This window comes from Colobus angolensis, unplaced genomic scaffold, assembly GCF_000951035.1.
Source record: "Colobus angolensis palliatus isolate OR3802 unplaced genomic scaffold, Cang.pa_1.0 Scaffold41, whole genome shotgun sequence".
NCBI classification, from domain to species: domain Eukaryota; kingdom Metazoa; phylum Chordata; class Mammalia; order Primates; family Cercopithecidae; genus Colobus; species Colobus angolensis.
Genome location: NW_012117488.1, coordinates 16,472,852 through 16,485,396, shown reverse-complemented (window position 1 = coordinate 16,485,396; position 12,545 = coordinate 16,472,852). Strand labels below are relative to the sequence as shown.

The window sequence follows — 12,545 nt, the reverse complement described above, 5'->3', positions numbered from 1 at the left end:
CCATTTATTTGTAATGTGCATTGTTTATTGTCTCATTCTCCCTGGCAGAAGAGAAACTCCAAAGGGCAGCACCTTTCATTGTTTTGCTTACACAGGGGCTAGGATGGTGCCTGGTACATGACAGATGCTCAAGAAATACTTTTTAGGTATATGAATGCATTTAGATGATAGGTCAATGACTATAAATGATATAATGAGGTGATTCAAATTCCCAAAGATGAAAAATCTGTAGAGAATGTACAGGGAAACTGTCTAAATTTGGAATGCCCAAATATTCTTATTCCTTTTCCAAATTTTTATTCTGTAGTATAACAGATGCATATTTTGGCCTTAAAATTTTATTAAGTGCTCAACCTCTCAGGTCCTGAGTCTCTGCATTTCTAAAATGAGTGGTTTGATATAATGGAATTACTAAGAGCCCATCCTCTGACAATCTGTGAATTAATGATGAGTAGCCAGGTCAGTGGATGAGCAAAATACTTTAGTGAGAAAAACTATGTGTTCACCTCAATTATATCACAAAAATAGCTGCAAGAACTTTTCATAATCTTTCATGGCCTCAGCTTCCTTATCTATAAATTGAAGGAATTGGACTAGATAATTACTAAGGTCTTCTTGAGCTCAAACATTTCATCACTGCTCTGCATAAAGAGAGTTTTGCTTTGTTTTCCAGTGTCCTTTTGAGCATTTTTTTTTTTTAATGATGCATGTCTCATGACTCTTGTAAAAGAATCCTGGTGCCGTTCCTCCAGAACCTTCCCATTTTGGGGTGCTTCTTGTCATTCTTACCGTCAGGGAATCCATCCCAGATTTCCAGCCGGTCATAGCGACAGAACATCCCCCCTGGAGGATTTGAGTCAGGCTCCAGGTCAAAGCTTTCAAATTCCAGGATAATCTCTGACATCTTTGGTGCAAAGACAATATAAGTGCATTCAAGGCTGTTGGGATATTTTTCAGGGAATCCGGGGGACTTTATCACTCCACTAGGTGTTGTGTAGTTCTGGGAACATTCAGGACCTATGAATAGAAGAGAAAAAGGAGTAAAGTGAAAATCCCACTTAAACAACTTCCCCAAGAAATAACCTGGGTAAAGACAGAACATCTTTCTAATAAAAGCCCACCATTATAACCACTGTTCTAATCATGCATTAGTCAGCTTTTTCCTATTAGTAAAATGGGTATGGAAAGTCAAGTTTAGATTTATTGTGTTAACCTTAGCTTTCCATTTGTATGGAGCAATTTAAAGACTTCTGCTGTTGCAGGGGAAAAAATGACAAATATAAAATCATGTGGGAACAATGAATGAGTAAGCTGCAGAAATCTCGACAGAGCCCTAGAGAAATAATTATAGCCCCTTCAAGCTTAAATCTTTAAATCTTGAGGCTGACAGCCCTTTATTGGTGAAATAGAACATTTATAATGATGAGGGAGAGAATTCAGTGGAGGCAGTTTGGGTTTCAGATTCCTACACCAGTGACTCAGTAACTCTGCCAGATGTGACCTATGCCTCTTTGACAAACGAAATGTGAAAGGTAATTCGTACATGTACCAAGGGTGAGTGACTCATTCTGAGTGGTGTTGACACAGGTGGGCCAGTAAAGTGTGGCTGTTAGTGAGGGCACGATAAACTGTGATTACAGGCCATGATGCCGGAAGTCACCTGATATCAGTGCTGACATCCTAACCTTCCCCGAAGTATCAGACACAGTATAGTACGCCATTCTAAAATTGCATGTTAATAGATGTGTGTGTGTGTGTGTGTGTGTGTGTAATGCATCTATTTATAATGTGTAATTTTAATGACTGTTCAGTACCACCAAGACTTTACAAATTATGGTGATTTGTCATTGAAATTGGTCAAGAGCATCCATGCATATAGCGCAGGTTGACCTTATGCCTGTATGAATGACTCCAATTTCAATTCATGGTAACCAGCATAGGGTGGTATTCACTACACAATTCAAAAACTGTCCTTCTCGGCTGGGTGCGCACGGTGACTCATGCCTGTAATCCCAGCACTTTGGGAGGCTGAGGTGGGCGGATCACCTGAAGTCAGGAGTTCGAGACCAGCCTGGCCAACATAGGGAAACCCCCGTCTCTACTAAAAATAGAAAAATTAGCTGGGCATGGTGGTAGGCACCTGTAATCCCAGCTACCTGGGAGGCTGAGACAGGAGAATCGTTTGAACCTGGGTTGCAGAGGTTGCAATGAGCCAAGATCACACCACTGCACTCCAGCCTGGGTGACAGAGCCAGCCAGACTCCACCTCAAAAAACAAACAAACAACAACAACAAAACCAAAACTGCCTTCCCTACCAACATGAGCACATCAACTCAGTCCCTCAATACCACCTGCTGCTATGATCTTCAAATAGCTACACTTGAGACTCTTGTGAATCAGAGAAGTCTTTACCCTTTTGAATTTCAGGATCAAATCTGGGGGTGTTCAGTTCAACAACTATTTTCCTGCACCATTTTCTCACAGTGGCTTGAAGGCAGAAGTGATGGGGCCCTGGCAATGGCATGCAAGGATTCAATTCTAAATAAGGTGCTTTGTTGACATTGGTCTTAACTGAACATTCTTCCAGAGTGCCAGGCAACTAGAGGCGACACTTTAGACATCAATAGAGATTAAAGTTAGCTAGTAGGTCTCTAGTTTTAGTGATTCGGGTCAGGAGGCTGAATACCAATGGAGTGCATCTGGCAGCCTGTTGAGAAAACAAATCAATCCTTTCCTCCTGATGCACATATCAACTATCCATGGATCCATGGCATTGCAGATGCAGAAGAATTCTTAGATGGGCACAGTAAACCTGGTCTGCAGAGGTCTGACTTATTTGAAATACCTCTCAAACCTTCTTGGACACGGCTCACCCTTCACCATGAGCGCTGCAAATGCTTATCTATTTGATTCTGGATCAAAAGTTAGTAACATGTGGCAATTCGCCAGGTCAGTTCCAGGTAGAGATTACGACATGTGCTGTATGGTTTATAATCTTAGTTTCTAAATTACTCTGGTGGCTTCTGAGATGACAGCGACTATGATAATTTGAGTCACTCATCCGCAAATAAAAAATACATATGTACATATATGCTATTGGGGACCCTTTAGGATTTTATATCCACAGTGTAGAAACGGTTATGCTGGAGACCTCCAAACTCCTCCCTGGGGAAAAAATCACTTTGGCTACATTCTTGTAAGCCAAAGTAAACAGCAAGGTTTCATGCAGATACTGATATTTTCTCCTTCTTAAAAAGATAAAATGTTTCAGTTCAGATTAAGATTCATTGAGAAAAAAATGACAGGAATTAAGGTCATACTTTCAAAAGCAAGTGAATTTCGGTGCTTTCACTTTGCCCTTGTCATGCTATGGAAGTGATCCCAGGTTTTCTTGTGTATTTTGGCAAAACATGGGGACATTCCATGGGGTGATGGAGGAGAACTGGATGGAGCCCCAGGAGATCTGAATTCCAGTCCTGAGATTCACTCACTGGCTGGGTAAACTTGGGTGGACTCTCAACCTTTCTGGTTCTCAAATTCTGTGCATGACAAACAGGAGTTGTACTTTAGAATTTGCAAAATAAGATCTCTTCTAATTTAAAGATTCTGTAACTTCCTATTTTCTCCACTATACACCAAAATTCGTTTTCATATTTTCCTTATTCACTGTTGTTTCAGTTCACCATAGTTGAAGAAACACTTTCTCCCGAAAGGACAATGGCAGAAAAGGGGTTAAGAAAGTCCATGGTGAATACACATGATAGTGTTTGGATCTGTGTCCCCACCAAATCTCATGTCAAATTACAATCCCCAGTGTTGGAAGTGGGGTCTGGTGGGAGGTGATTGAATCATGGGGGTGGATTTCTTATGAATAGTTTAGCACCATCCCCTCCTGGCCTTGTCCTTGCAATAGTAAGTGAGTTCTCATGAGATCTGGTTGCTTAAAAACATGTACCATCCTGGCTAACACGGTGAAACCCCGTCTCTACTAAAAATACAAAGAATTAGCCAGGTGTGGTGGCGGGCGCCTGTAGTCCCAGCTACTAGGGAGGCTGAGGCAGGAGAATGGCGTGAACCCAGGAGGCGGAGCTTGCAATGAGCTGAGATCGGGCCACTGCACTCCAGCCTGGGCGGCAGAGCGAGACTCCGTCTCAAAAAACAAAAGACAAAAAACAAAAACACGTGTAGCACCTCCCCTCCCTCTCTCTCTTGCTCCTGCTCTGGCCACTGTGACATGTGCTTCCCCTTCGCCTTCTGCCATGATGTCAGTTTCCTGAGACCTCCCCAGAAGTTCAGCAGGTGTGAACATCATGCTTCCTGTAGAGTCTGCAGAACTGTGAGCCAATCAAACCTCTTTTCTTTATAAATGACCCACTCTCAGGTATTTCTTTACAGCAGTTTGAGAACACAGGAGATGAATATACAACACAGGAGATAAGCAGGAGTGAGGCCAGCAGCCCTGGGTGCCTAGGAGTGAGTGGCACTCTCACAGGCATTTGGAGTTAGTGAACATGAGCTTTCCTCTTTACTTGTAAGAACAGCAGTAACTTGTATAGCTATAAGGAATGCCACCATTTAGTTGCCAAGGACAATAAGGATGGAGAATAACAGTCAAAAGACTCTCTTCGGAATTATTATTAAATGCACAAACGCTCACTCATGTAACATACATCAAGTGACCAAGTCTGCTCTCAGTAAATGGCACCCCCCAACCCCCAGCCCCCTTGCACTGAGACCCATAGGAAACAGCAGCAGCTTCTTCCAGCATCTGGGCCTGAAGACCAAGGGAAGGATGGGGACAGAGATCAGTGAGGAGGCTTGGGTTTCCTAGAGAAATCTCTTTAGGTAATTGGAAATAAAGGTAGGGCTGGTGGCCTAAGGTTTCAGCATCTGGGAAGAGACATGTAGAAGGAAAAGAGGGGCTCTTAGGAGGAGAATTAGGCCAGTCCAACATGGCTCCAAGAGGGCAGGAAGAAGCAGGGCTGGCCTTGTTGACGGTCAGGCAAAGATGATCCTGGAGCAATGCAACCCAGGGACTCTGGAATGGCCTAAATGTCTCAGAACTGTGATCTCACACCGGAAACCTCAAGGCCATTCTGGTTGCATTAAACTATGATTAGTGTAATTCAGGTGTTTTCAGGAAACTTGAAATTGCTGCATCCTGAAAGAAGTGCTATATTTTCAAAAGAACAATGATCCATGAATTCTACAATATCATTAAACAGCTTTTGAGGAAAAAACATTCATGACCTGCGCTTTTACGTGTGTGTGTGTGTGTGAGTGTTATGTTTTCATCAATGATTATTATATTAATGATTTTTATGCAGTTGATGCTAAGTTTTAAGCAGGACCTCAATCTTGCCTGGTGCGGTGACAGAGACCCTCTGTGGGCGTTTTGAGGACAGTGGCTTCCTGCCTGTTTGAGAAGCTGTGAGCAGGAGAGAGTCACATGGGAGGGCCACAACTGGGGCCTATTTGGTTAATGGCAGTGACATGGAAAAGAAGCTGAGAGTCTTTGAGACTTTTGGATAAAAATTAAAAAGCAGTGGATGCCATATTGGATGTGGGAAGTCAAGAAGAGAAAGAACAAAAGAAGACTTCAAGTCTGAAGAATGGGCTTGGAGAGTAGGACAGGAAGCTTTGGTACATCTGAGACTCACAGATACGTAGGGAGCTGAGTTCCTTTGGAAGGAACACACAGAATTCCTCATGAGTTAGTGACAGATCTCTCTTTTCTCCTTCAACTGTCTTCAGATCTCTAAGAAAACCGAAAATATGGCCGGGCACGGTGGCTCAAGCCTGTAATCCCAGCACTTTGGGAGGCCGAGACGGGCGGATCACGAGGTCAGGAGATCGAGACCATCCTGGCTAACACGGTGAAACCCCGTCTCTACTGAAAAAACACAAAAAGCTAGCCGGGCCAGGTGGCGGGCGCCTGTAGTCCCAGCTACTCGGGAGGCTGAGGCAGGAGAATGGCGTAAACCCGGGAGGCAGAGCTTGCAGTGAGCTGAGATCCGGCCACTGCACTCCAGCCCGGGCGACAGAGCGAGACTCCGTCTCAAAAAAAAAAAAAAAAAAAAAAAAAAAAAAGAAAACCGAAAATAAAAGGCTATTCCTAGCCCCTTTTCTGACACGTTTGTCTTTGATAGTGCCACTTACAGGTAAGCAAGCAGGTGTAGATGTGTGTGTGTACATATACAGACACGTATAATATGCCTTCTATAACAAGTCAAACAGTTTTCATCACTAAAAATATGTACATTCATCATCTGTTTATATTGATGTCATATGTATACTATTATCTATACAAAAGGTGTTCTAAGTACTTATGTGCTTAAATTTCTGAAAGTTCTCTCCATCTATCCCTGTTTTTATGGTGTCAGGGCCAAATATCTTCGAAAGGTAAAGAAGTTTTCGCAACGTTTCCTGGAGCCCCTAACAACTCCCCTTTAAATTTTTCTCAGTTATCACGAACCCAGAAGACCGAAGGCTTTTGAAATTGATGTGGTTAGATTTTTTTTATCAAAACAAGCTTTTTCTTCTGTATTCCAAGACAATACATTCAAATCTTGATCCTCCGTCCCTGGACTGGTTTTCTACACATTAATGCCAACTTAAAAATATAAGTAATAGGAAGGCTGAATTTCACACATGAAAGGAACTTATAGGCTGTTGCTAAAAACAGTGACAACCAGATAACTTTACATGTTTGTTAATTTGTTTATTACTTTTAAATTATCTTTAAATTTATATTTAGAGACAGGCTCTTCTTGCTCTGTCACCCAGACTGGAGTGCTGTGGCACAATCAAGCCTCAACTGCAGCCTCCAACTCCTGCACTCAGGCAATCCTCCCACCTCAGCCTCCCAAGTAGCTGGAACTGATTACAGGCACGCACCGCCATGGCTGGCTGACGCATTTTTAACGAAAGAAATCAAACTTCAAGAATAGATCAAACCTATTTTTGAAGAAGACAGATAAGAATAAATGCTTTTTAAAAAGCTTACGGAGTGTATACCTTATAACTGAGGTCCCCAACCCTCGGACCGCAGACTGGTACCAGTTTGTGGCTTGTTAGGGACTGGGCCACACAGCAGGAGGCGAGTGGCAGGCGAGCCAAGTTTCGCCTGTATTTACAGCCACTCCCCATCCCTGGAACTACTGCCTGAACTCCTCCTCCTGTCAGATCAGGGATCAGTTGCAGCATTAGATTCTCATAGGATGGCAAACCCTTTTGTGAACTGTGTGTGCAAGAAATCCAGGTTGCGCTCTCCTTATAGGAGAATCTAATGCCTGAGGATCTGTCACTGTCTCCCGTCACCTGTAGATGGGACCGTCTAGTTGCAGAAAAACAAGCTCAGGGTTCCCACTGATTCTACATTACAGTGAGTTGTATAATTATTTCATTATATATTACAAAGTAATGATAATGGGAATAAAGTGCACAATCAATGTAGTGTGCTTGAATCATCCTGAAACCATCTCCCAACTCTGTCAGTGGAAAAATTTTCTTCCATGAAGCTGGTCCCTGGTGCCAAAAAGGTTGGAGACTGCTGCCTTGTAACACTGGCCAACACTTCAGACTGGTGAAATTTTCATTGCTGAAATACATTTTTTTTTTCAATTTTAAGCACACTTCCTCCATACAATGGGTAATTTAACCCTATTTAAAGTACTTCCCAACATTTTTATAATGAGGATATATATTTTACAAAAGGATAAAAGCATTACTCCTGTCTTTCTTTTCACTTTGTCTTTTGTGAAATCAAACAAGGTTAAATAAGTTTTTGGTTTGTTTTAAGACACTCAGCTCACTGCAACCTCCACCTCCCAGGTTCAAGTGATTCTCCTGCCTCAGCCTCCCGAGTAGCTGGGATTACTGGCATACGCCATCATGCCCCACTAATTTTTGTATTTTTAGTAGAGACTGGGTTTCGCCATATTGACCGGGCTGGTCTTGAACTCCTGAGCTCAAATGATCCACCCGCCTCAGCCTTCCAAAGTGCTGGGATTACAGGCGTGAGCCACCGCACTCGGCCTAAATGAACTTTTAGTCATCCTTGTTCTACCTAAGCTATTCACTCACCTCTCTTGAAAATTTCATAACGTATGGAAAATCCTGCACCATGTGTTTCGTAGTCAGAGACAAATTTGATAAAAAGAAATTGCCCTGAAGACACAACAGGAGGAGGGGCTATCTTTCCACAGAACTTTCCCCATAAACGTCCATTTTCATTTTCTCCATCGAAGACTTCCACGTAGTCATACCTAACACACAAACATGGAAGAAAACATTAGGTTGGTGAGAAATGCCCTTTTAATTTCAATAACTTAGACACCAGCATCATCTAGCATAGTGCGCCAGGAAAAAAAAAGTTCTATCTGCATTCATCACTGCATTAAATGGAGGGGAAAAAAAATCTAGCAAAACGAAATAATTAAAATGGACTACATCATGTCTGTATACATCTGGCAACACAGAACTATTAAGAATAATGGTGTCCATTATACTTGCAGACAATGTCAGTTAAAGTAACCAATTAAAAAGAAAAAGAAAAATCTCATGAGCACAATCCTCTATTATTAAATTGTGTTCCTTTGTCTATGGTGGTGGGGTGTCAATACATAATGCTATGCATTCTTTTCAAACTGTGAAGTTCTTTTATGAATTCAAAATGTCTCCTTGGCTGGAGCTTTCTATGAACAATACTTTGATTTCTGTGAGCGACCCTCTAAACATATGGCCACAGAATAATAAACAGATTCTTTACTATTTAACTGCATTCCACCAAACTCCAGACTTCTTTGAAAATAGTCTCTCAGTAGCCACATCCAATAGTTAAAACACAGATTATCTTCCCCCAAATGACACTTGGATCCTAGAGCGTAATTTCTCCCAAGAAAAAGTTTAGTTAAGAATGGAAAATAACTGTGTTTATACCCGCCAGTCTGAATCTTTAAAGTAATATAATTGTTTGAGTCTTTAAAGAAATCTTGTTGCTTGAGAGAGAAACGCTTGATACCACAAAAGTGATGAGATTTAAAATTCAGGCTTAATAATGACACTAAGGATACAAATTGTAAGGAAAGTGACCATAAATATTACTCAAAAGTTAACACGGAAATAAGATATACTTGGATCTTATTTATCTTTAAAATGTACAAAGCCATCACCAATACACTCGTGTCCCCTAGGAAAATCAGAAGGCTTTTGTTTATTTGGTGTTATGTATTTCTTAATAGCTTGCTCTTCCTTCTCTTTTTATTTACCAAGTCACCTAGGAGCAAGAGAATCTGATTCATCTTCCATTTTTCTTCTAGAAATGACATGAAAACATTACAAGACATTCATTTCCAACCTTTATTTTATTTCTGTGCTTAACTTGGTTCAAAAGTCCTGGGATATATTAATTTCAGGAATGGCTAAAATATGGCAGTAACATAAACTGTATCTGGCAATTTAAAATAGATCAAAGTGGGGGAAATCTTCATGATGCCCAATGTCATCTTTAACAATCTCTTCTCAAACTGCCGGGGATGCATGACTTATGTTTACATAAAGTCTCAGGAGACAACTGCAACCATGATATCACTAGTTAAAGTGGACAGCTTAAGGCTCTCTAAATTAAAAATGACATTACCTCATCAGTTAAAACTGTGTGCCAGCTTTGTGTATATCAAGAAGAAAATAAAGCTGACATTGATGGAACTAAGCATTAACATATGTGAATTATTGTATTAACTGCATTTCCTCTGCTACATATGATGCTTCCAGTAGTAGATACTTGGCCTGCTAACACCACCGTCCCTTTGCAAAATTATGGAAATACACAGAGGTATTGTTCATTTCTCCATACTTTGGGAAATGCTTTGCATGTTAAAAGAAGACAAAAGAGAAGGAGGAGGAGGAGAAAGAGGAGGAGGAGGGGAGGGAAGGAGGAAAAGGAGGAGGAGGAGGAGGAGGAAGAAGAAAGCATTATGTTTAAAATCTTAACTAGCCTTTATAATCAATGGGATGTAGCTGGAAAGGACACCATCTCTGTACTCATTAAAGCCCCACAAGCTGGCATTTATGGAGTAACTCCTTTTATCTCTACTGCTTCATTGACAAGGCAGGTTTGCATGTTTCACCCCACGCCTTCTTATAATTTAACTGTGATTTGAACTGTTGACTGTGTTTGGCCTGGCGCCGGTGCATCCAGCTCTGCAATATAGGCTTTTTACTTGAATCCTGACATGGTCTGAATACTAAGTGGCCAAATTCTAGCTCATGCTGCCTTCCAAGCACAAATAAGAGAGGTGGATGAGGCATTCTGAAAAACTAAGGGCATTTCTGTTGAGGATACGTTCCTCTCAGGTAGCAGAGAACTCAGCTAATATAGTGCCGGTGGATTGCAACAGGGAAAGGAGCTAGTATTTTAATTCACATATCCTCCAATAGTAAATACTAGGCGCTCCTCTTGGCAAAAGTAAAAGCTATTTTTAAAAGTATGTGTGGGGTGGTGAGTGGGGGGTGGGGGCCGGATTAGAATCTTTTCCCAGCAAGAAATAAGTCATTGCACAGTTAAGTGCCAATTTTAGGAAATTGAATTATTCAGGAATACTATAGTTACATTTGTAAACTGGAAGGCTGCTATCGTTTTAGCACTTCTTTTCAAACTACTATCCAACAGGGCCCCAAAGAGTATCACAAATAGCAGCTCTTGTAAATATTCAGGAGGGTGTACTGCGCACAAGTTGCAGAGGAGAGTATTGCCAAAGAAGTTAAGGAAGCAGCTTGCGTCTCCCTCTGGAGTTGATACCAGCTCCGCTCGCTAAGTTTCGCACTGGCAAGCGTGCTGCCAGGAATGCAACTGGTGTGCCAGCATCCCTCCCTAGAGACTAAACGTGTCACCACTGCAACGCACCCAGACTGCATTGGCCTGAGGCCCAGGATCCTGAGTTTGCAAATTTTGATCCCGAAGCCGGCTGCACATTGCTCTGTTACTGTTGCCAGTGTGGCAAACACGGCATTGCTCGGGATGTCAAGATCCCCAGTCACGACAGCACAGCAGCCTGGCAAAGGTGAGAATGAAGGCACCTGTTTGGCTCTCATTCACTCCCCGTGTTCCAGACGCTGGATGAGAGCTGGGAATTAGGTCCGAGAAATTTAATTCATAAAAACTAGGGGAGGGGTCAGAGAGTTGACCCCTCTGTCTGTCTGGGTCCCTGCTCTGGAAAAAGAAAGCTCCAGTTTACAAGGAGGCTATGAATGGGTCCAAAGGGCACCACCATTCTATGCAAGGTGTTTTTCTCTCTGCTCACATACAGACAGGGCTCCCATCTGGGGAAGGTCCCTCTCCAGACCTCACCCTCCCCGCTTACTGCCCCCAGAATGTAAAACTGATGTGGATTTTTTAAATATTCAGAAGACAACCAACCCCTCCCTCCTCATTTAGGCATCTTCCCATTATTTTTCTTAAGTTTTCTACCTTAAACCTTTTCCATTCTATAGTAACAGTGGTGAAGTGGGTGAACATTTACTGCCAACTAACTCAAAGATAGATCTCTGCCTAAACCCTTTTGTAATTAAAAGGTATTTTGCCACAGTTTCAATTTTGGGGTTTAATCCACCAGGTCGTTGTTTTCATGAGCGTCCGTGGCTTTAGAATCCACACTCCTCAAGCTAAAAGCCTACTGGCTCCGTATTTCCCCAGGCTCAATTTATCTGCGTAGATCCGGGTGGTGAAACATTTTGAATCCTAACAGTAATCACAGGTTAGGTTTCCCAGAAGAGTGCTCAAAGAATAAAGATTTCTTTCTAAGAATTCTTAAAAGGATTACCTAGAGATTATTTTTTTTCTTTGGGAAAGTTTGAATTATGGCTTTAGGAAAATGGCCAAGTAAGGGGAAAAGTGATGGGAAAGTGAGAAATGTATTCAGTCACTAAACAGCGGTTTCGGAGGCTTTATAGGTATGCGGTGCTGAACAGATGAATAGTGACTTTGCCTAAGTCAGGTTTTCTCTTGGAAGCACAAATGACCCCTGACTCTCTCCGGTGGAGATGGTTAATGGAAAGGAAGCTAATCCTCCACAGGGTGTTGTCTGACACTGTGAGCTACTGTACCAACTCCCCAGGCTTCTGGACATTCTCACATTATTAGGAAGGGGGATTTGAGGTGGTGGTGTCTTTTTAATCTCCTTCCAAGAAGATCTCCCCCCACTGGCATACATACATTAATAATTGAGAAATATGATGCCTGACATCATAAGCTGGAGTGAGAAATGATGTCGGCGAACACAATTTTCACCCGCAAAAATGTGTTTCTGCGGGTCTTTGGTTTATTTTGCACGAGGCATTAATAGCCATTAAAACTGAACAACCTGTAAACGATCGCTATGCTGCCGTCCAAGAATTAAGTTACGTATCCCCCAAAAGAGAACAGATTTTTCTTCCAGAGTATTAGAAAGAGGATTTGGAAATAAAAATATACAACGGTGGAGCTAGGAGGAACCAGTTAGTCTGCATCTGTGTTTCTGAGTTTTACACGAGGGTCATCCCCTAA

The 12,545-nt window shown here is 42.0% G+C and overlaps 1 protein-coding gene across 7 annotated transcripts in view; it reads right to left on the bottom strand.

Moving 5' to 3' along the window:
- NRP1 (neuropilin 1) overlaps positions 1–12,545 on the bottom strand; it is a 158,134-nt gene that overhangs the window by 86,336 nt on the left and 59,253 nt on the right. For 6 of the 7 annotated variants that reach the window (XM_011956184.1, XM_011956183.1, XM_011956185.1 and 3 more), the window contains 2 exons: positions 8,087–8,268; positions 790–1,017 (listed from right to left, as the gene is read on the bottom strand). In XM_011956184.1, coding sequence (XP_011811574.1) covers positions 790–1,017; positions 8,087–8,268 — 410 coding nt within the window. The remainder of the gene's footprint in view (positions 1–789; positions 1,018–8,086; positions 8,269–12,545) is intronic. The other variant, XM_011956188.1, reaches the window with a different exon arrangement.